The sequence below is a fragment of the Mus caroli genome, unplaced genomic scaffold, assembly GCF_978045245.1.
Source record: "Mus caroli unplaced genomic scaffold, Mus_caroli_1 scaffold_15, whole genome shotgun sequence".
Lineage (NCBI taxonomy): Eukaryota > Metazoa > Chordata > Mammalia > Rodentia > Muridae > Mus > Mus caroli.
Window position 1 is genome coordinate 47236603 of NW_028227270.1, and position 24374 is coordinate 47260976.

The 24374-nt window shown below is 41.8% G+C and overlaps 1 protein-coding gene across 3 annotated transcripts in view; it reads left to right on the plus strand.

The window, feature by feature from the left end:
• The window catches only part of Exoc3 (exocyst complex component 3), a 35974-nt gene that overhangs the window by 8892 nt on the left and 2708 nt on the right, over nucleotides 1-24374 (plus strand). For all 3 annotated transcript variants that reach the window (XM_021180434.3, XM_029468259.2, XM_029468260.2), the window contains 8 exons: nucleotides 689-908; nucleotides 7194-7875; nucleotides 10266-10383; nucleotides 11165-11290; nucleotides 15511-15611; nucleotides 16725-16835; nucleotides 16918-17068; nucleotides 18541-18663. In XM_021180434.3, coding sequence (XP_021036093.1) covers nucleotides 689-908; nucleotides 7194-7875; nucleotides 10266-10383; nucleotides 11165-11290; nucleotides 15511-15611; nucleotides 16725-16835; nucleotides 16918-17068; nucleotides 18541-18663 — 1632 coding nt within the window. The remainder of the gene's footprint in view (nucleotides 1-688; nucleotides 909-7193; nucleotides 7876-10265; nucleotides 10384-11164; nucleotides 11291-15510; nucleotides 15612-16724; nucleotides 16836-16917; nucleotides 17069-18540; nucleotides 18664-24374) is intronic.

Genomic DNA, 24374 nt, shown 5'->3' on the forward strand with positions numbered 1-24374 from the left:
TTTTTGTTGATGTCTGTTTTATCCTATTTCAGTAAAGCTAAGGACCTTCTTTTCAGCTTTTATTTGTTCCAAAGTAAATCAACTTCTGTCTGACATTCTCAGTCTATGAATATCATTGCCCATGAGGTGTGATTCTTGGAGATAATAGATATTTGGATCTTGGTTTGTTTGTTTTTCCAGTCCAGTCTGTTAGTTTGTATCTTTTAATTGAATGAAGATGATTTTTTATTTAGTTATTGAGACCAGTTTGCTGGTTCCTGTAATTTTGTTGGTTATTTTTCTGGTCACTTGGACTGTTTGGTCTTTGCTTTCCCCGCAGCCAGGTAGGATTTGCTGGTTACTGAGCTGGAGATGATAGAATCTCTGTTCTTCTTTGTTAATGTGTTCCTTTTGAAATTTATTCTTTTCTACAATCTCCTGAATGAAACTGACCCTTTCTCTGCTTTCTGCTTATTAATCTTTTTAAGTATTACTTAAGCTTTAAAATATAACATTATTCTGTTCCCAGACAGTATTGAAAAAAACAAAAAGTTAAATTATTCTCTTGTCTTTTCCCCCTAAAATTGGGTAGTTTTTGTTCCCTTTAAATGGTTCTTTCTGAACTTGATCCTCCCTGGAAAAATGTATTCCTCTTGAAATCATGTATGGCTGTCATTGACTCTGCTTACTTGCATGGTGTCTCCTTTAGGCTGCCATCCAGTCTCAACTAGATGGGGTACGCACAGGCCTAAGCCAGCTCCACAATGCATTAAATGATGTCAAGGATATCCAGCAGTCACTGGCTGATGTCAGCAAGGACTGGAGGCAAAGCATCAACACCATTGAGAGTCTCAAAGATGTAAAAGATGCAGTGGTGCAGCATAGCCAGCTGGCTGCAGCTGTGGAGAACCTCAAGAACATATTCTCTGGTGAGTGGCGGATAGGAGAGGGGAATTGGGGGAGGATTTGGGTGGCTCTAGAATACTCATGACTGTATCTTCCCATACACATACTTGCTTTTCCTTCAAACACTGGGAGCTCTGTGAGATGAGTAGAGGCAAGACCAGCGTTTCTTTGCTATATACTTTTTAGGCCTTCCCTTGAGTGCACAGTGTGCTTGATTCTGCCTGCTCACATCACTTCTCTGAACATGAATGGAAAGGGTCAGTTGAGCAGATGTAAATGGAGAGCCAGTGGAGAACATACCGATCTGTGTCGGGATGGTGCACAGACGTGCACTGCAGAGCGGCTGGTTTTAGCTGTGGATGCATGACTAGGAGTCTACTGAGCAAGAATAGATGTAGAAGTACATGTTCTTTAGAGGGGCAGCTGCCTGCGCAGGATGGGAGGCAGGCCCTGAGGCAGAGATCTGGGAGAAGAGCAGTTCTTAAGCTAGGACAAGTAAGTGCACAGGCCAGGGAACAGGTGACAGGGGAGCCAGGTGGGCAGAACACAGCAGGTCAGGAGGCTCTCAGTGTGACGACAGCCAGAGCTTCGAGGATCCTGGAAAAGAGGCAGAGGGCTGACTGACTGACTGACTTGACTCTTTGGTACTGTGTTATGGAATGCGGAATGTTCTACAGCTCACTCCTGAACAGTGTCAGCTGGCTCCAGCCATGAACTTTTCAGTGTCTAGAAAACCTCAAGAAACACTGGAGCTAGTTCTCTAAATGTTTGGCCGATTCCTTAGTGATGCAACTGGGATAGGGACTTTCTTTATAGAGAGATCTGTTCAGATTTTCTACTGCTTTGTTTTTCAGTCTGGTAGGTTTTGTTTCCAGGAATTTTTTTGATCTGGGTTGTCCAGTTTCTTGGTATTCAGTTTTCCACTGTTCTCTTTTACAGTTTCTTTTTTATTTCTAAAGAATTAGTAGTCATATTCCTACTTTCATTTTTTAATTAGAATTTTTTCTCTTAGACCATTTGAGCTAAGGGTTTGCCAGTTTCCTTAATCTTTTCAAAGGATCAGTTTATCTCTATTGGTTTTTATATACTCTTGTTTATCTGTATTCTAATCTCTATTATTTCCTTCCTTTTAGCTTTGAATTTACTTACTCTTTTTTTTAAAGATTCATTTACTTTTTGTGTGTATTTGCCTACATGGATGTATGTGTACTACATTCATGCCTATGATGTGCAGAAGTCAGAAAGGGCATTAGAGCCCCTGGAACTGGAATTGTAGGTAGCTGTGAGCCTCTGTGTGAGTGTTGGGAACTGAATTGGGTTCTCTGTAAGAACAACAAGGGCTCTTAGCCACTGAACCGTCTCTTTAACCCATCTCCTTTTTTCAGCTCCTTAAATTGTAAAGTTGGATTGTTAGTTTGAGAACTTTCTTTGTCTTTTCAATTTTATTTTATTTTATTAATTATTTTATTTATTTACATTTCAAATGTTGTCCCCTTTCCTGATTCTCCCTCCACAAGCCCCTACTCTATCCTCTCTCCCTTTCACCTCTAAGAGGGTGATCCCTTACCCACCCATCTACTCTCACCTAACCCCTCTAGTATCCTCCTTCTCTAGGGCATCAGTCCTTCACAGGACCAAGTGCATCCCCTTCAATGAGGCCAGACTATGCTACATATGTAGTGGGATGTCATGGACCAGCCCATGTATGCTCTTTGGTTAGTGGCTTAGTCTCTGAGGAGTCTGGTTAGCTGAAATGGGGACATTGGATCCTGGGAGCCTCTGACATCCCTGGTATCTGGGACTTTGTAGAGGTTACCCCTGTCTCCCACCCCATACTGCTGTATATTTCTATTCATTCTTCAGGCCTTCTGGACTTCTCTCCTGTTTCCCTGCCCCATACCTGATCCTGGGTGTAAGGTGGAATCGCAGAATTGTTTTGATTTGCATTTCCCTGATGACTAAGGATGTTGAATATTTCTTTAAGTGTTTCTTGACCATTAGAGATTTCTCTGTTTAGCTCTGTACCCCATTTCTTAATTGGGTTATTTGGGTTGTTGGTGTCTAGTTTCTTGAGTTCTTTATATATTTTGGATATTAGTCCTCTGTCAGATTGTCATTTTGTCCTGTGGACCATGTCCTTTGCCTTACAGAAGCTTTCCAGTTTCATGAGGTCCCATTCACTAATTGTTGATCTTAGTGCCTAAGCTATGGGTGTTCTGTTCAGAAATTTGGTTTTGTCATAGAATATCTTGGTATCCCCATCTATGGAGATTGAAAGTTTTGCTGGATATAGTAGTCTGGACTGACATCTGTGGTGTCTTAGGGTTTGCAAGACAGCTGCACGAGCCCCTCTGACCTTTCAAGTCTCTTTGAAGAAGTCAGGTGCAATTCTGATGGCTCTGTCTTTTTAAGTTACTTGGCCTTATTCCCTAGCAGCTTTTAATATTCTTTCATTTTTCTGTACATTTAGTGTTCTGATTGTTATGTGGCAGGAGGATTTTCTCTTTTGGTCCACTCTGTTTGGTGTCAGCAAGCATCTAGTATGTTTATAGGCATGTCTTTCTTTAGGTTGGGGAAATTTTTTTTGTATGATTTTGTTGAAGATCTTTTCTGGGCCTTTGAGTTGGGAATCTTCTCCTTCTCTTCCTATTATTGTTAAGTTTAGTCTTTTCATAATGTCCCAAATTTCCTGGGTGTTTTGTGTTAGAAACGTTTTAGCTTTAGCCTTTTCTTTGACAAATGTATCAATTTCTTTTGTTGTATTTTCTACTCCTGAGATTCACACTTCCATCTCTTGTATTTTGTTGGTGATACTTGTATCTCTATTTCCTGTTCTCCTTACTAGGTTTTCCATCTCCTCTCAGACTGTGTTTTCTTTATTGCTTTTATTTTCATTTTCAGGTTTTGAACTGTTTTATTTCTTCCACCTGTTTGATCGTATTTTCCTTATTTCTTTAAGGGATCTATTCATTTCCTCTTTAAAGGCCTCTGTCATCTTCATAAGATTAGATTTAAGGGTATTTTCTTTCAATTCAGATATGGTAGACTCTTTGCTGTAGTGGGATAGCTGGATTCTGGTGGTGCCATATTATCCAGGCTTTTGTTGATTATGTTCTTTAGCCATCTGGTTTTCCATGAACAGAAATAACTCAGAGAGCTATATCAACAAAGCCCACCGAAGCATGGATGCCAGCTCACACAAGCTGGAATCTCAGAGCACACTGCACAGTCTTCAGGCAGCTCAACAGGTTAAGGAGTGTCCTTCCAGGTGGCTCAGCTAGTCTTTATTTCTATTAAATATTCTTTATTTCAGGGACCCTGCTGGTCTTTGTTCCTTCTAGGTAGTTCAGCAGGTCTCCTTGCATATGACTGGGCTTGACTGAGAGTCCCTGTGTTTTACTGTATTGCATAGATCCTCGGTTTCTTCACACGCCTTCTGCTAGTTTTGTCCTCACTGAGAGGAGGTACTGGTCTCCAGTGCAGTGATCCTTACAGAGCTGTGCCTCTCCTTTTAGTTCTGTCAGTTTTTGCTTCATATATTCTTGTAGTCTGTTCGAGATGCAGAAATGACAATAATTGTCATAACTGTGTAACTGTACCATCTTGTTAATAGATGCTTCTGTTATATCTTCCTTCAATTTACTTAAAGCTGTCTCATGTAATACCTCTTTTGACTTTTCATTACTATTTACATGGGCAATGTTTCTCTAATATTCTCAGCTTAAGGGTAGTCTTTTGTAGACATGTATGGTTAAATGACTTTTTAAAAATTACGTTTATTTATGTGTATGAGTGTTTTCCTACGTGTATACATATGCACCATATGCAATGCTTAGTGCTCAAAGAGGCCAGGAGACAGTGAGGTATCCCTTGGAACTAGATAGAGATGATTGTGAGGGTTACGGGATTGATGCTGTATCCAGGTTTTCTGGAGCAGCAGCAAGCGCTCATAAACATTGAATCATCTTTCCAGCCCATGATTAAATCACTTTTTAAAATTTTCTGCCATTTATTTTGATTGAAGAGTTTAAACTGCTTATAGTTAAAGTAATTACTAGTAAGAAAGGTTAAAGTAAAAAGGTTAAAGTAAAGAAAAGTTAAAGTAATTACTAGTAAGAAAGTAAAGTAATTACTAGTAAGAAAGACGAGCTACTGTTTGCTTTTCATGTGCTGACTTTTGTCCCTTACATCACATGCTATAATTTTCTGTGTTCTTCTAATTTTTTCTAAAGAGATACTTAAGTTCCCATTTTTCTTTTCTTTTCTTTTCTTTTCTTTTCTTTTCTCTTTTCTTTTCTTTTCTTTTCTTTTCTTTTCTTTTCTTTTCTTTCTTTCTTTCTTTCTTTCTTTCTTTCTTTCTTTCTTTCTTTCTTTCTTTCTTTCTTTCTTTCTTTCTTGTGTATTTAGATATTTTCCTTGTGGTTCCTGTAGGACTGACATCTAATATCTTGAAATTGTTACCACCTCCAGATTGAATTTATACCATCATGAATTCACCAACATGTAAAAGCTTTATTTCTATATAACTTCTTCCCACCCCTCTTTACTTTCTTCTTTATACTTTGTATATGTCCAGAAATGAACTAATAACTCTATTAGTTCTTCAGATCATATAGAAAACAAAAAAATTGGGTTAAATACTTGGTCTTGTATTTACTTTTATTGAGATTTTTCCTACTTTGTTTTTGTGTGAGTCTTATTTGTGTTGAGTTTTTAAGATGGTCTCATGTAACCCAGGCTGGTTATGAACTTGTTATGTAGCTAAATATGACTTGACTTTTTGATTCTCCTTCCTCTACCCAACAAGTGCTGGAATTACAGGTGCGTGTCACTATTCCTGGCTGAAGTTTTTTTTTACAACTCCCAGTTATTGTCATTTCACAAGTTACTGTCTAATGTCTTTTTTCCCACAGAATTCCCTCTAGTGTGTCCTACAAAGAAGTCTAATCATAAAGGTTTTTCATCTTTTTCTTATTTTGGCATCCTAATTCCTCCTTCACTTTTGAATGATAGTGAAGCTGGATAAAAAATTCTTGGTAAAAGCAGGTCTTGGTGACTCACACTTGTAGTTCCAGCAAGGCTGAGATAGGAAGATTATTGCATGTTTTTCAGTGTGGTCTACAGATTGAGACCCTGTCTCAAAGGATGATAAAAAAAGAAAAAAGAAGAAAAGCCATTGCTAGTTGGTAGTAGGTTTTTGTTTTTAGTACTTTCAGTGTATCTAAAAATACATTTTAATACTAAATACTTAAATATTTAGTGCCAGATACATCTGGTGTCTAGAATTTCTGAGAGAAATTTACTAGTGACACTATTTAGGGTACCTTTTCTTCTTTTACTGCTGTCACAGCTTCATGACTTAGTATGGGTCCTTTGACTGGCAGGCCATTACCTTGCTTGCCAAGACATTTACATTCATGTCATCTATCAAACTTTGGAGCTTCCAGCCATTCATTCTTCTATCTTCTTCCTTTGAAGTTACTACAGTATATATGCTGGTCTGCCTTATAGGACCATGAGATCTTCTTGGCTCTGTCTACTTTCTTTAGCCTTTTTCTTTCTGTTCCTGATAATTGCCATTATTCTCTCTTAACATTTTCTGGTTCCATCTCCTGCCTGCTCAAATTCCCCTTGCACTCACTTTAGATAAACGGTTGTTTTAATGTTTATGTCTAAGCAGGCCTGCTGGTTTATTTTTGAATATTTATTGAATGGGGTATGTTTGTAGTGTTCTTTGTGGTTTTGCTTTAGGCATTTGATTCTAATATGCTAAGCCTGGACCCTGGAATCTGCCTAAGCATATATACATAGTGATTTTTCTGACACATCATACACACATGTACACACACACACACACACGTGTGCTTTTGAATGTCCTTATCTATTGGACTTCCAAAGGGATAGAAAGAAAATTAGAGAAAGGAAGGTAGCCATTCTCTTTATTTCCTGGAATTCACATTAGCAATAGTGGCTATAAAACAGTTAGAAGCAGCAGTCAATAATCAGAACACATATCACCATACTTGAAAGCATGGGTTTTTTCTGAAGCCTACTTTAGCTCTGGAAAGAAGGCATTCAGTGCCTTAGAAAAAGCACATGTAGCTGAATGAACCATAATAACTCACTTTCCATCAGGCCTTTTATGGCTAGGTTTATGAAGATTTCTAGCCTTTCATAGACTCCATAGCTGAAAACCATTAGGGTCTGTCAGGGCTTCTGTCCAGGTGGGAGGATGGATGCCAGGTGCCTCTTGCTTTACCTGCTGTCATTTCTGTGTTTTCACCAAATCAACTTGTACCTTTTTCTAGTTCCTGAGATTGTGAGGGAGACCCAAGATCTCATCGAGCAAGGGGCCCTCCTGCAAGCCCACCGGAAGCTAATGGATCTGGAGTGCTCTCGGGATGGGCTAATGTGTGAGCAGTACCGCATGGACAGTGGGAACAAACGGGACATGACCCTCATTCATGGCTACTTTGGTAGCACACAGGGGCTCTCTGATGAGCTGGCTAAGCAGCTGTGGATGGTGCTGCAAAGATCACTTGTCACTGTCCGCCGCGATCCTACCTTGCTGGTCTCCGTGGTCAGAATCATTGAAAGAGAAGAAAAAATTGACAGGCGGATACTTGATCGAAAAAAGCAAACTGGGTTTGTTCCTCCTGGAAGGCCCAAAAACTGGAAAGAAAAAATGTTTGCCATCTTGGACAGAACTGTGACAACTAGAATCGAAGGTACACAGGCAGACACCAGAGAATCTGACAAGATGTGGCTTGTGCGCCACCTGGAGATCATTAGGAAGTATGTCCTGGATGATCTCATTGTTGCCAAGAACCTGATGGCCCAGTGCTTCCCTCCGCACTATGAGATCTTTAAGAACCTCCTGAGCATGTACCACCAGGCCTTGAGCACTCGGATGCAGGACCTTGCGTCAGAGGACCTTGAGGCCAACGAGATTGTGAGCCTCTTGACATGGGTCCTAAATACCTACACCAGGTAGAATTTCTTTTATGTGTCTTTTTATATAGAAACTTCTTTTTTTTTTTTTCTGCTTTTGCATACTGATCAACAGTTAACAGACAGTCTCATCCATTTTGAACCCATGTCTTTTTCTGGCTTGTGAAGGTCTTTCTGTTCTGCCTGCTGGTGACTTATCCTTGAGGATGAACTAGCCTGTCATGTTGGCACAGTATTTCTCCATGGCCTTTCCTATCTCCCTTGAGCACTCAGTTGTGCGCCATGGTGTTGATTATTTTCTGTGCTCACTGTGTGCATTCTTCCTTCTTCACAGTGATTTCCTGAGACAAGTATAGTATTGGAATGTTTTGTAGGTTGGGAGCATATAGCCCTAGGAAATTCAGTGACTTTTTCAGTCACCAGGTTGGTAAAGAGATCACAGCCTTTGTTTTCCTCACCAGTACACTGTAACAGTTAATTATTCAAATACAACCAGTTGTACACCAACTTAGTAGCCCTTACCTGTAGTTCCTGAACTCAAGAGACTGAGTAGAAAGATGGTTTCAGCACAGCCTGAACAGAATAGCAGGACCTATCTCCAAGAATAAAGAAATAGCAATGAGAATATATAGAAAAATAAGTAATCTATATAGAAAAATCGGTTACTCCTTTCGTATTGTAGCTCGAGACTATTGTTTTATGTGAAGGAGCTGGGCTACTTTAAGCATGAAGTAGTTCAAGGTGGACTTTGAAAGAAATGTCAGTGGAAGGCTATTGTGAGATGCTTTAAGTTTAGGTAATTAAAATGGTTATTAATTTTAACTTTACTTTTATGGGTAGAAAACAGTGCTATGCCCTTCTTGTTACCATGAAGAAAGAAAGCATGATTTAACAGTGAGGTTAATTTTGTGTTAAAAGTGGTTTTAACTTTATAGTAGAGTGTTTCTCTACCTCAATACAGAGAACTATAAACAGAGTGAAATTACTAGGCATGGATGATGATCATTATTTAGTAATCTTTAAAAAACATGTATTTTATTACTCTTAATTATATGGAGATATGTATGTGTCTACATATGGTTATGTATATGTGAATGCAGGTGCCTTCAGATGCCAGAGGTAGGTTCTCTGAAAATGGGATTACAAATGTCTGTGAGCTGTCTGACATGGGTGCTGAGAAATAAACTCAGGTTCTCGCAAGAACAGCAAGTGCTCTTAACCACTGAGCCATCTCTCCAGCCCCATTGTTTTGTAGAGTTTATGTGTATAGGCCTAGACTTTGTGCCTTTACCACTTTATGAGGTCCAAATAATCTCCATCATTCCATGCTCTGGTCTTTCACATTGTATAGCCTACAGCATAGTATGTCATGTGTCCTAGACGTTTGTGAACCCAGTTGAATGTACACGAGACAGGTGGTATACTGTGATCACATCCATTTGGTAGCTGAGGCACAGAGGGAATAATATTTTTACTTTTCATAGCTAGTGACATGGGAGCAAGATTGAGCAACAATCCTCAGGGAGCAACAATTCTCTTGAGCTGTGCTGAAAGTGCCTTTGTACTTAAGAATTCTCTTCACGTTGATCGTATATGCTTTACTACACTGGACCGTGGAGAATTTGAACCATTTTCCTCTGTAAACACAGGACATTGGGGTTTTGGTGCCAAATAACCAAGATTAAATAAACAAATAGTCTTTTAATATGTGCAGGTTTTCATGAAGTTCTTTTTCACTCAGAAGGGATGCTATTCTAAATATATATTTGAATATACTTCATATCGGTGTTTTGAGTGATGAGTCCTAGACTTTTGTGAGCCCAGTTGCATGCACAAATATATTTTCTATGAAACTTAGCATTTGTTTCCCTGCCTTGTGCACAGTAAAATGAGTGTTATCTTTCTTTCCTTGTAAACACGTTTCCTTCAGTAACGTTTATTTCTTGCCTTAGTCTCACCCTCCTATAGGGATTAGTGACTTTTATGACAGTGCTTACTGTTCCAAATAACAGAACTTGTCTGTTATCTTCTTAATGAAGTGTGACAATTTGACAATTTCTTTTTGCGTGGTCCTGGTCTCAAATTATAGAGACACAGTGAGTTCAGACAGACAGACCTTTGTGGATGATTTCCTGCATTTGAATGCAAGCTCCCTGTGCATCTGGCACAGTGTGAAGAAGTAATATTGAGATTACATAAGTGTCTGTGTAGCCTGCATGGTGACATCATAGAGTGGCCCCCAAATCCTTGACCTTTCTTTCTATGCTTTCCATGCATGGTCTTCCTGATTTTGTGGAGTTGTAAAAGCGTCACCATTGAGATCTCTAGGATAATGCAGTTACATGTCTAGCCAAACAGGTAGATTCACTTGAGAGTATTGTCTGAGTGTGCTGCTGAGGTTTGTCGTTTACACGTGCTTTCCACTGCAGTACAGAGATGATGGGGAATGTGGAACTAGCCCCAGAAGTGGATGTTAGTGCCCTGGAGCCACTCCTCTCTCCAAATGTCGTCTCCGAGCTACTTGACACATACATGTCAACACTCACGGTGAGTAGAATTAGGTTGCACGCCCAGAAAGTGCTGTGGTGGTTGTCTGTCTGTAATGTGGTGAGACATCTGAGCTAACTCTCGATAGACTATCTGTTCCTCAAGTGGTCTGGGCATGTACCTGTAAAAGAAGGGATACCTGACTCTGGCCTGGGTCTGGAGCTCATTTGAATGTATTTCACAGATATGGGAGTCTTTTCTGCTGGAGGACCCAACCTGTGCCACCTATCTGGCTAGCAAGACCTTATGTCTAAGGGAGCATGAGCCACCTTAGCAGTGTGTTCCAGAGTGAGGTGGCAATTTGGGGACAAGGGGGCCAGTCTCACATCATCCTCATAACCATTAAACAGTCTCAGTAAGATGGAAGAGACAGCAAAATGGAATCTAAGCCACTCCTGAGAGTCCCTGGGTTCTGCAGAGCTGTGTTCTGCTGTGGCCTGAGATGACTGGGCTGCCAAGTCTGTTCTCTAATGTCCTGGGCCTAACCATCAGATGCTGGCCATCTGGTTTTGTCCTCCAGCATAATTTTTATCAATAGTCCTCTTGATTCTTTCTCTTTTTCTCTATAGTTAGTGTTTTGTTGGTCCACATATGAAAAGACCAGCATGAGAATTGCACACCAGTGAGCTGCATATAGTGCTGCTCTAGCAGGCTCTGTGTTTGGAAGCAAGGAGTGCTGTGAAAAGCTGTATCTGGTCTGTGCAGTTGCAAGTGCTGCAGGGAGAATGTTGGATATAACTTAGAGCCTGTTCTTTCCTTTCCCATAATACCAAACTCATAGTCCAACATCATTGCCTGGCTTCGGAAAGCACTGGAAACAGACAAGAAAGACTGGAGCAAAGAGACAGAGCCAGAAGCAGACCAGGATGGCTACTATCAGACTACACTTCCTGCCATTGTATTCCAGGTATAAGTGCTAGATTTAAAGGTCCCAGATCCCATGTGGTTAATAGGATCTGTTGCTTTCATAGACAGCAAATACCTTAGACTTTACACTGTAGATGTCAAGTACCCGCTTTCCCTGATATCCCTGTCTCTGCTTTCTGGAGCTAAAGAAACTGAGGCTCAGAATTACACTCACCAAGTAGTGTTACCCAGGATCACTTGAGATTTTCCTTTTTTTTTTTAAATTCGGTATTTTCTTCATTTACATTTCCAATGCTATCCCAAAAGTTCCCCATGCCCTCCCCCCACCTCACTCCCCTACTCCCCCACTCCCAGTTTTTGGGCCTGGCGTTCCCCTGTACTGAGGCATATAAAGTTTGCATGTCCAATGGGCCTCTCTTTCCACTGATGGCCGACTAGGCCATCTTCTGATTCATATGCAGCTAGAGACACGAGCTCCGGGGAGTACTGGTTAGTTCATATTGTTGTTCCACCTATAGGGTTGCAGACCCCTTCAGCTCCTTGGGTACTTTCTCTAGCTCCTCCATTGGGGGCCCTATGATCCATCCAATAGCTGACTGTGAGCATTTCCAGAAGATCTTTTTGGGTCTGAACTGGAAGTTAATTATATTGGTTGTACCTGGCGCTCCTATTCTGTACTCTTATGTTCCATGTTGGTAAGTGGTCAAGTCTTGTCTTCAGAATGCCACATAATTAAGTTTAGTGCACACACCCATCCTCATGGCCCCGCCTCTTTGTCAGCCCTGTTGTCACATTTTATCACCTCATGGTTATAATGAAAAGGTAAATATTTCCCTGCGGTAGAACTCAGGCTGAAGGTAACTAGAAAATCGTGTGATGGGCTTTTTTGCCCCCTGGAGAAATTGTTTAACTTCATTATTTTTCAGATAGTTTTATTGTTTTCTTTGAATTTGTACTAGTTCAACTTCCAGATAATTTTTTTATTAATTATATACTTTTTTGAGATTATAATTACATAATTTCCTCCTTCCCTTTTCTTCTTCCAGACTGTTTCATATAACCCTCCTTACTCTTTCAAATTCATGGCTTTTTTTTATTAATTGCTGTGTATGGCTGCACATATATGTTTAATATCATGAATACAACCTGCTCAGGCTGTATAATGTTACTTGTATGTATATTTTCATATTGAATAACCAGTTGGTGTCTTCTTCCCTGGGAAGACTATTTCTCTCACTCTTAGCGTTCTAGTTCTTTGCCGCCAATTCTTTGTCTAGAGTTGAGGCCTTTCTCTCATCCAAGTTAGCGTGTCTATTGGTACTGTCCTTGTTCAGGGCATGTTTTGGCAGCCATATTAGTGAGACTTCACTGGTACAGCTTCTGACTTTTCTAGGAGAGACAGTCAGTCTCACAGCAAACTTCCTGTTTTTTTGACTCTTGCAGTCTTAACTCCCTGTCTTCCACAGTGACCCCTGAGCCTTAGGTGCAGGAGTTGTGCTGTAGATGGATCAGTTGGGACTGGGCTCCACAGCTCTGCGTTCTGATTAGTTATTGTTTTCTGTAACGGTCTCCATCTCTTGCAAGGAGAAGTTTTCTTGAAGAAGGGTGAGGCCTACACTTATCTGTATGTCTTAGTCACTGTTCTCTTTTGCTGGGTAAAGACACCATGATGAAAGCAACTCTTACTAAAGAAAGTATTTAATGGAGGACTTGCTTACAGTTCAGCAGTTTAGTCCATTAGCATGGTGGGGAACTTGGCAGCATGTATGGAGCTGGCACAGTAGCTGAGAGCTTTGCATCCTGATTCACAGGCAGGCATGCAGGCAGAGACATAGATATAGAGACAGAGCAGAGCTGTTGGTTACCACTGATGTATGAATGCCAGCCACTACTGCATCTGTACCCTTCAAAGGCTTCATCTAGATCTGTTGAGATAAGTATGTGAGTTTTGTCTTTAAATCCATTTATGTGGTTTCTTAAATTCATTAACTTGTATGTGTTGAACTATCCCTGCATTTCAGAGATAAATCTAACTTGGTCATCTTTTTGCTGTATCTATATTCTCTGCAAATATTGTATAGAGCAGTTTGAATCTATATTCATCAGACATACTGGGCTTTAAGGTTTTTCTGTTGTTGTCATTACTTGGTTTTGGTCTTAGAGTGATACTAGCTTGATAGAAGTTCCCCTCCCCCTTTCCCTCCTTCCCTTCCGCCTCCCTCTCTTATCCCCCTCTCTCCCTTCCCCCCTCCCTTCCTCCTCCCTCCCTTCCCCTTCCTTCCCTGTTCTCCTTCCCCTTCCCTCCCTCCCTCCCTCCCTCCCTCCCTCCCTCCCTCCCTCCCTCCCTCCCTCCCTCCCTCCCACTCAAATTTTGTTTTGTTTTTAATTTAATTTTATTTCTAACCCTGATTTTTTACATTCCATATTCCATTCCTCACCCCTCCCCATCCACCCTTTGACTGCTCCATATCCCACACCTCCTCCCCACCTCACCCCACCCCATCTCCACGTGGATGCCCCCACCTGACTTCTAAACTCCCTGGGTCCTCCAGTTTCTTGAGGGTTAGGTGCTTCATCTCTGAATGAACACAGACCTGGAAGTCCTCTACTGTATGTGTGTTGGGGGCCTCATATCAGCTGGTATATGCTGTCTGTTTGGTAGTCCAGTGTTTGAAAGATCTCAGGGGTCCTCCTACAGAATCGCCCTTCTCCTCAGCTTCTTCCAGCTTTTCCCCAACTCAACAACGGGGGTCAGCTGCTTCTGTCCATTGATTGGGTGCAAATAACTGCATCTGACTCTTTCAGCTGCTTGTTGGGTCCCTCAGAGGGCACTCATGATAGATCCCTTTTTGTGAGCTCTCCATAGCCTCTGTAATAGTGTCAGGCCCTGGGACCTCTCCTTGAGCTGGATCCCACTTTGAGCCTGTCATTGGACCTTCTTCTCCCCAGGCTCCTCTCCATTTTCAGCCCTGTAATTCTTTCAGACAGAAACAATTATGAGTCAGAAGTGTGACTGTGGAATGCCCACCACACAAATGTCCTGTCTTCTCACTGTCCCCCCCCCCCCAATTTTTAAAGAATGATTGACTGTAGAGCTTTGGTGAAAGTCTGATATAATTTGTCTGTGAATCCATCTGATCCTAGACTTTTTATTATTATTTTAATTTTCTTATTTAGTATGAGTTGTTGACTTCTTGGTTTAACTTTGATGGTTTTGCTAAATCTAGAAATTAATTTCTTTTAGGTTTTTCATCTTAATGAAGTACAGAATTTTAAAGTATTCCCTTATAATAATCGGAATTTCTTTGGTATCTATTATATTGTTTCCCTGTTCATTTCTGATTCTGTAAGTTTGGATTCTTTCTTTTCTTTCTTTCTTTTCTTTCTTTCTTTCTTTCTTTCTTTCTTTCTTTCTTTCTTTTTCTGAATTCTGTTTTTCAAGTTCTGGACTGTCTTCAGCATTTCCATCATCCTTATATTTATATTTTCTTGGGCATTATTATTCAGGTATAAGTTCTTTGTACATAATTTCACTGAGCTGCTTCTTTGTGTCTTTTTTAAGTTCCTTGAGTTCTTTGATAAAGTTTATGTGTTCTTTTGAATTCTATTTCCTGAGGTTCATATAGGTAATTCTTATTGACAAACATTTCTATAAGGTGTGGTAGGTTTTGGAGGAGAGATAAAGGCTTGATCTTGCATATTGTTTGTGTTTTTGTGATGAATTCTGGGTGTATGGACTTGTTTTGTTAGTTCTGTGTCTGATATGACAGAGCAGGTTGGGGTAGCAGAAAGGCAGGTTGGGTCGGAGGTTGGAAATTGCTTGGCAGGAATGAAAAGCATGTGACAAAGGTGACTGGATTGCTATGAAGGATACGTGTCCTGGTCCAAGCTTGGGCTGGGGGTGTGAGAGTAGATCTGGCGCAGTGAGAGGTTGGATCTTGTGTGTTAGGGGTCTGTGAGTCAAGAGCAGGCAGAGTGGATTATGGGAGATGTCTAGAGGTTGTTTGAGGTGCAACAGGGGTGACCAGACTAGGTCAGGGAACTAGACAAGGGCTCCAGGCTAGATCTAGCAGGTTGGAGAAGATGTGTCAAGTAGAAAGAGTCAGGCAGACTAACCAGACCTTGGAGAAGGTTGTCCCAGATAGAATTTTATTAATGGAGACATTATTCTATGCTCTTGTGAGACTGTTTCACAATTCTTGATGCCCTGTTCTTTTGTACTATTGTTTTCTTTTTGTGTCTCCCTTTTTCAATCTTTAGATGTTCGAACAGAATCTTCAAGTTGCTGCTCAAATAAGTGAAGATTTGAAAACAAAGGTATTAGTGTTGTGTCTTCAGCAAATGAATTCTTTCCTAAGTAGGTATGTATTTTTGCCAGTAATCTAAATTACAAACTATGTGTTAAAATTAAGAGCAAAATTCGTTGATTCTAGGATGCTGTTATTAAAAGATTAGCCCCCTTTGTTGTTCAGAAATGTAAAAAGTATTTAAAAAGAAGATCAGATGGGGCATGTAACATACTGTTTCCCTTTGGGCCTTTTCCTGTGAATTGTTCACATAAAGATGTTCAAGTCTGCAGAAAAGAATCCCATGAGATCTGTTCTCCCATCATACAGCCCAAGTCTTCTAGGCCATCCTCACATGCCCTGTCTCTTATACTATTGCTCCCTTCTGTGCCTCCCTTCTATCACTGTGATGCCCAGATGTTGCTGTCCATGTCCTAGATTCTCTGTTATAACCACGACAACATCAGTCATGTAGTGGATATCTGACATCTCATATTAGAGTTTATGCTTTCTGTCGGGCAGCGGGTTGCAGGGAAATAAAGGGGTGGGAGAGAACCCGTGTCCTGCCAGAGCTCTGGCAGCTCAGTCAGCCCCTCCCGGGGCCCAAGGAAGAGGGCAGGGGGAGAGGGGGCACTGGGTGGTTCCCATGGGTGAGAGCCCTTGGTCTGGTCCGTGGCTGGAGTGCAGGAAGGTCTTCTGGAGGGAGGTTAGACACAGCTCTTTAGAGGAAAGCCCGCTCTGTTGCCCCAGCACATGTGAAATCAGAGGACAACTTTGTGCAGTTGGTTCTCTTTCTACCTTTATGTGAGTTTCAGGGATCTACCTCAGGTGGACAGGCTTTTGTGGCAAGTACCTTTACCTACTGAGTCATCTCTCTAGTCCTGTTATATGAGTTGTGGGGTGAACTGTTCATGAATTACTGAGATGCTTTCCTAGTTACAGTTATGTGTTTCACAATATCTTTATCTCAGAATACCAAACCATATTTCAAAGCCTGCTACAAAAATTATTTTTAAAATTCATTTAACATGATTGACTCTTTCTCCTCTATTATTAATATAGACTATTCAAAAGTATGCTTATGTTTAAAGACTCCTCTGATCCAAAAGTGGTGATATGAATTTCCTGACAGACATGATATCTACCTGGCACTGTAGACAGCTTTGGGATTCCCCAATGTGATTTCAGATACAAAGATGAAGCCCAGCTTTACAAAGAAGAGCACCTGAGAAACCGGCAACACCCACACTGTTATGTGCAGTACATGATTGCCATCATCAATAACTGCCAGACCTTCAAGTAAGTGCTGTGTAAGACAGAGCGGGACAGAGAGCATGCAAGCAGGTAGCTATTTCCCTGAAACCTTGATGTTTCCTTGCAGAGAATCCATCATCAGTCTGAAAAGGAAGTACCTAAAAACTGAAGCAGAGGAGGGCCTGTGTCTGAGTCAGCCAAGCATGGATGGGATTCTAGATGCCATTGCTAAGGAAGGCTGCAGCAGTCTGCTAGAGGAGGTCTTCCTGGATCTAGAGGTGAGCTTGGCTCCTCCACCCCTGGGGCTAGAGCATGGCGTGGAGCCGGGGGTTGGAGGGTTGCATGTTCTTCTTTGGACTACACTGTCACCTGCCACATGTAACTGCTATATGTGAGCTGCGATGTTCCCTTGCATCTGTACTAAGCTACAGTCAAAGGCTTGTCTGACTGCCTCCCTAGGCAAATTCAGATAAAGGATCCAGGAAGTGATTAGGTATCAAACAGTAGAAAAGTCAGGATAAATCAAGTATGCGGAAACCAATAAGAAAACTCAGCTGCGAGTACACAGGTCATATAAACCAACCTCACAAAACTCCACCGTATAACACACCCAAAATCACTAACAAAACAATTTTCATTCATACCAAAAGCATAGTGCACCATAAACAAATAGGACCACTTTGGAACACAGATAGCAGCATAGTTAAATGCCTTAGCAGAAATCACCTTATATTAAAAAAATAAAACTGACCATCTGTGGGTCTTGCTGCAAAGGAATCCTTTTTTTTAAAATCATGCCTCACTGAGTTTAGATCCTCAGAACCCATGAGTATGGCCATGAATGCCTGTAACCCCAGAGCTATGGGGAGTAGAGAAAGGACCACTGGGCTTGCTGGACATCCAGAGTAGCTAAATGGTAAACTCCAGGTTCAGTGAGAGATGCGTCTCAAGAAGGTAAGGTGGGAGTGATGGAACAGGCCACCTGCATCCTCTGGCCTCTTTGTAGGGCACAGACATCAGCTGAGAATAGACTTGTCTCAGGGTTATTGAAAAAGAAGAGATTGTACAAAAGTAGACAAAAGGTACAAATGACCTTTACCCAGAAAGAGATTACTGGAGTCTAAACATGAGCCAGACATCCATCTGCTGGCACTAGAGAAACATAGATCCATACTTAGTGTGAGCTGTTGCTTAGCCTGGTGTCAGGGATTGAAAACACTCCTCTCCTCGGTGGGGAGCACAGTGCCTGGCTTTGCTCCGGGTAGAACTGATTCTGCAGCTTTTCGAATGAAGCTTGGATGTGTTTATCAGAGTTTTAATTTGCATACTCTTTGACTCAGGAATTCAACCTAAAGGGATTTCACTTGCAAAATACAAAGTCACTATAACATTTTTTATAGTCAGAAGTGTAAAAAATATATAAATGTATATCAGAGAATTGAGTGGATAAATTATGACATATTCATATAATATATTGCTATTAAAGGTTAAAAACCAACATTTACATATATAACCTGTTGTTAGGAATGGCTTTTAGGAAGCTTGTATGTATAATATAAAGCTCCTAAATTTAAAGTGCAGATTTGCAGATTATGTAAAAGTAAACTTATTTTGTTTAACCTGAGAATATCACTGCCACAATCAGGAAATCTGTGTGCCCCCCCCACCCCCCCAGGGAGTGACCACTCTGAGGTAGGGGTGATCCCAGGGTGCCAGGTAAAGATTTAAGTGATCACCTTGTGCTTTTCAGCAACATCTGAATGAGCTGATGACAAAGAAGTGGTTGTTAGGGTCAAACGCTGTGGACATCATCTGTGTCACTGTAGAAGACTACTTCAATGACTTTGCCAAAATTAAAAAGCCATATAAAAAGGTAAGCAAATGGGGTTTAGTGCACTGGAGCCTACCTCCCATCTGGATTATAATCCAATGCCCAAATAGCTTTCTCCTTATGGTTACATGCCAGCACTGATGTAATCTAAGAGTGTAAGGTAATGGGCTTGTATATAGATTGAAATGTTCTTTTGAGGAGCAATGTTTTGAATGTAGCCAAACTTTACTCCTTTTTTATGGTTAATTCTTTTTTTTTATTAGATATTTTCTTATTTACATTTCTAATGCTATCCCGAAAGTTCCCTGTACCCTCCCCCCACCCTGCTCCCCTACCCACCCACTCCCACTTCTTGGCCCTGGCGTTCCCCTGTACTGGGGCATATAAAGTTTGCAAGACCAAGGGGCCTCTCTTCCCAATGATGGCTGACTGGGCCATCTTCTGCTACATATGCAGCTAGAGACATGAGCTCTGGGTTAATTCTTTTTTTACAAATTGGTTATTTTATTTATTTACATTTCAAATGTTATCCCTCTTCTCGGTTTCCCTTCCACAAACCCCTCTCCCTTCCCCCTCTCCCTGCCTCTATGAGGGTACTCCCCAACCCATCCAATTCCACCTCACCACCCTAGCATTTCCCTATGCTGGGGTATCAAGCTTTCACAGGACCAAGGGCCTCCCCTCCAGCAGAGGCAATCCTCTGCTACATATGCAGCTAGAGCCATGGGTTCCTCCATGTGTACTCTTTGGTGGTGGTTTAATCCCTGGGAGCTCTGGGGAGGTGTGGTTAGTTGATATTGTTCTTTCTATGGGGCTGCAAACCCCTTCAGCTCCTTCAGTCCTTCCCCTAACTCCTCCATTGGGGTCTCCTGCTCAGTCCAATGGTTGGCTGCAAACATCTGCATCTATATTGGTCAGGCTCTGGAAGAGCCTCTCAGGAGACAGCTATACCAGGCTCCTTGTCAGCAAGCACTTCTTGGCATCAGCAATAGTGTCTAGGTTTGGTATCTGCATATGGGTTGGATCTCCAGGTGGGTCAGTCTCTGGATGGCCTTGCCTTCAGTCTCTGCTCCACTCTTTGTCCCTGTATTTCCTTTAGACAGAAGCAATTCTGGGTTAGTATTTTTGAGATCAGTGGGTAGCCCCATCCCTCAACCAGGGGCTGGGCCTAACTACTGAGTACGGTCTCTACAGGTTCTCTCTCACCTTTGTTGTGTATTTCAGCTAATGTCATCTCCTTTGGGTCCTGAGAGCCTCTTGCTTTCCTAGCATCTGGGACTTTCTAGTCACTATCTCCAGTTGCCATCCCCCACTGCCACATACTTCTGTTCAATTTCCTGCCCCACTTTTTCCCTCTCCTTCCCAAGTCCCTTCCTCCCCCTACCTCCCATGATTATCTTGTTCCCTCTTCTAAGAAGGACTGAAACATCCACACTTTGCTCTTCCTTCTTGAGCTTCATATGGTCTGTGAGTTATATCGTGAGTATTCTGAACTTTTTGCCTAATATCCACTTATCAGTAGTACATACCATGTGTGTTCTTTTGTGAATGGGTTACCTCACTTAAGATGATATTTTCTAGTTCCATCTATTTGACTGCGAATTTCATGAAGTCATTGTTTTTTATAGCTGAATAGTAGTACTCCATTGTGTAACTATATTATATTTTCTGGATCCATTCCTCTGTTGAGGGACATCTGGGTTGTTTCCAGCTTCTGGCTATTCTAAATAAGGCTGCTATGAAAATCGTGGACCATGTGTCCTTGGAGCATCTTTTGGGTATATGGCCAGGAGTGGTATAGCTGGGTCCTCAGGTAGTATTATTTCCAATTTTCTGAAGAACTGCAAAAGTATTTTACAGAGTGGTTGAACGAGCTTACAATCCCACCAGCAATGGAAGAGTGTTCCTCTTTCTCCACATCCTCCCCAGCCTCTGCTCTCACCTGAGTTTTTGTTCTTAGCCATTCTGACTGGTGTGAGGTGGAATATCAGGATCATTTTGATTTGCATTTCCCTGATGACTAAAGATGTTGAACATTTCTTTAGGTGCTTCTTGGCCATTCAAAATTCCTCAGTTGAGAATTCTTTGTTTAGCTCTGTACCCAATTTTGTAATAGGGTTATTTGCCTCTCTGGAGTCTTAACGTCTTGAGTTCTTTGAAAATATTGGATATTAGCCCTCTATAGGATGTAGGGTTGGTAAAGATCTTTTCCCAATCTGTAGGTTGCTATTTTGTCCTGAGACAGTGTTCTTTGCCTTATAGAACCTTTTCAATTTTATGAGATCCCAATTGTCTATAGTTGATCTTAGAGCCTGGGCTATTGGTGTTCTGTTCAGGAAATGGCTAATTCTTTTTTGGAGGGGAATCATACAGAATCTTTTCTTACCCAAGATCATGAAAATTATTTTGAAAGTCAGCTATAAAAGTAGTCTTAGGGGCTATAGAGATGGCTCAGTGGTTAAGAGCACTGGTTGTTCTTCCAGAGATCCTGAGTTCAATTCCCATCAAGTACATGGTGGCTCACAACCATCTATAATGGGATCTGATGTCATCGTCTGATATGGGGATGTACAGGAAGACACAGCACTCATCTATATAAATAAATAAATCTTTAAAAAAATAAAAAATAAAAAAGTAGTCTTAGAGATCCTCCCACCATGATTCCACATGGTGCAGGGCGGGAAAAGACTCTCAGAGGCCAGCCTGACACCAAGGGAATGAGGTGTAGGTGGACAGAGGTACATAGAGGCCCTCCTGCTACCTCGCCATGAGACTTGGGAGGGGAAAATCCAGAGTCCTGCCAGCCGGTCAGGCATGGGAGCCACCACAATGTGCAAGTATGTGGTGGACAGATGAGAGAGAAAGAAAAGTGAAGAACATTATAAAGAGAGATGGAACTGGAGATTGAGGATGAAGAGGAATAGCCTGTTGTGAGTAGCCAGGCCCGCTACTTGAGGCTATGGTGAAGTCCCAGCCCAAGCTGCTGCTGAGAGCCCTGTCTGGGTGACCATGGGTGGACAGTAGCAGGAGTCATCAGTATTGATGTTTGTGGTTCATATTACCACTAAAGACCAAGGGGAAGTACTTGGTCTGGGCAGCCACCTGGAACCATGTAGATGTCCAAGGGCTGTGCAGAACTGGCCCCACCTTTCACTGGCTGAAGCACTTGGAAGAGCAGGCCCCACACTTTGTCTGGGCAGCATAGTGGAGCTGGCCCTCATGGCAAGGGTGGAGGTGTGAGGGTGGTGATAGACTGGAACATCTGACCCTACCACTTGTCTGCAATGAGGTGGCACAGTATGGAGGTAAAAGTATCTTTTATTTGCCTGATGTAATTATTGTCTCAGAGGTTTACTGCCTGTCTGCTAACCTAGGTCTAGTCCTGGAAGCTTCTAGCCTCTGTACAATCTAATCTAGGCCTAGAATGTTAATGTGTTTTCAGCCTCTGAGACTTCCTGCTGAATACTCTTACCATTTCTAGTTCTTTCTGATCTCTGGCTGGCTGGTTCATCTCAGCTATTCTTGCTCAAACTCTTTTCCAAGCTGACTGATTCAAACTGGCTTTTCTTAGTTTCTGACTTAATTACTCTGCTTGGCCTCATACTGACTTTGGCAATCTGTTCTAATCTTCTGACTCCTCATTCTCTGTCTTGTTCTGTCTTTACCTGTGTCTCTATTGTTCTGCCTCTGCCACCTGTCTCTGTACAACTCTCCTGGTAAAACTGCCCCCTCCCTCTCTCTGCACTGCTCTCTCTAAGCCTCAGTTTTCCCTCTGTTCTTGTTAGAGTTGGAGATATCCTATTCTGTAAAATCTTTCTCTGATTAGTCACTTTGTCTGCCTCTCGAACATCAATTTCAAATATGGGTGCATCCTTCTACAAACTAACTGTACCTTCACTTTTTGGGATTAAAGGTATGTACTGAGGGCATGTCTACATTCTAGCTAGATCACACATAGACCTAAAAGGTCTTTGGATATGATCAGAGCAGCTAGGTTGCTGGATTAAAATTCCCCTACATACCCCCTACTCTCACCCCTTGCCACCTGCATCACTCAGAGCAGAACAGGTCCTGAGTCTTGGAAAGCACAGCAAAGCAGACCTGGAGAAGGGGCACAGGTGAGCCACCATGAGGGTGAGAGCAAGGGAAAGCAGGCCCCACTTGTCTGCCTTGAAGTGGTGAGATGATGTGGATATGGGAGTGGTTACACACATACACACACACACACACACACACACACACACACTCACTCACCTCCTGTGGCAGTTGGGAGAGCTGGAGAACTCGCCCTAGTGATGTGGGTGTGGGAGAGCTAAGCCCCTGACCAACTCAGCTACCATCCAGTCCTAGATCCTGGACTTTGAGTTAGACCACCCCAAAATCTACCTCATTTCTGAACTGCTGGAGCTTGTGAAAGGGCCATTCTTGCTGTTCCAAAGCTGCAGGATCTCCATGACACAAGGCAACAGCAGAATAACTGGGAGGAGTTGCAGTAAGAATTCTGTATTGATGGTGTGACAGAAGCCAGAATATCAAACCATTGCAAGTGAAGATGTGTGGACAAAGGGATATACTGTGGGATACACTGGCATACTATAGCTTCCATGACAAGATATTTTCTATGCTTGTTTTGCTTATTTTTTGTTTGCTTTTTATTTTATTTTGTGGGGCATTACAAGGGCACGGGGCAGATACAGGGAGTAGGGAGATGAGTGGAACTGGGGTGCATGATGTGAAACTTGCAGAGAATCATTAACATTTTTTTAAAGTAGTCTTGAACTTGTATGTTTACATTCCAGCAGTTATGTGTTGTTTTTAAATATTGTAGTTGCTTATTTTTTCAAAATTAACAGGTTTTTATCTTTTTACTTTGTTTCCTTCAAGCATTTCTGTGTTGGTTTTTTAGCAGGGTCTGACTGCCAGATACAGAGTTTGGGCCTGTTTGTTTCTAACCATGTTAGAGCTTGTCCTTGCCGGCTGTCTTAATAGTTTATCTCCTGGTACATTTTGATCTCTGATTTTTATTTCATATGTAGATGATGGGTCTAAGGAAGAAAGAAACTATATACACTCTCAGGCATATCTTAGCGCCAGTCTCAGCCTGCTTACAGCTTAATTTAGTTAGTGATGTGTGCTTCTTTGTCTTCCATGGAGTCTTGTGGGAGTCCAGTGTGATAGTGTGCCTGCAACTCCTGTGGTCATTCTTGAGATTCCATTTGGACTAGGGACAATTGACCACCCGTCACATAGGGAGCTGACTCCAAAGCAGAGGCTACAACCAACAGCCATCACATCAGTGGGTGTACAATTAAAGGATCTGACTTAAGTATCTCCTCAGTAAGGCTCCCTCACCGCCATAGAGGGAATCTAATCTCTTCAACAAGCCAGCTTCCCTGTTATTTTTACCATGTTAGTTCTAGACTTTCCCTTTGCTTTGTAATGCTCCAGAGGTATATTTCTTCATTTGAGTCTTTCCTGAGGATTCCCAAGATATTTGGCCTGTGATTTTTGGGTTTTTTGTTAGCTGAGGGTGCAGGGTGGTGGTGGTGGTGGTGGTGGGTTTTGGTTTTCCGCTACTCTGCTTGTGGATGAGGTACTGCTGTTGGACTCCATCTAAGCTAAGCTCCTCCTGCTAACCCATCCTGTCAGTCAAGAGACCAAAGCTTGTTTAGCTCAGGCAGTTCCTCTACTGCAGCCCCACTTTGTATTAGGTTGAGAGCCTCAGGATCAGGCAAAGTTGGACCTTCTAAGGG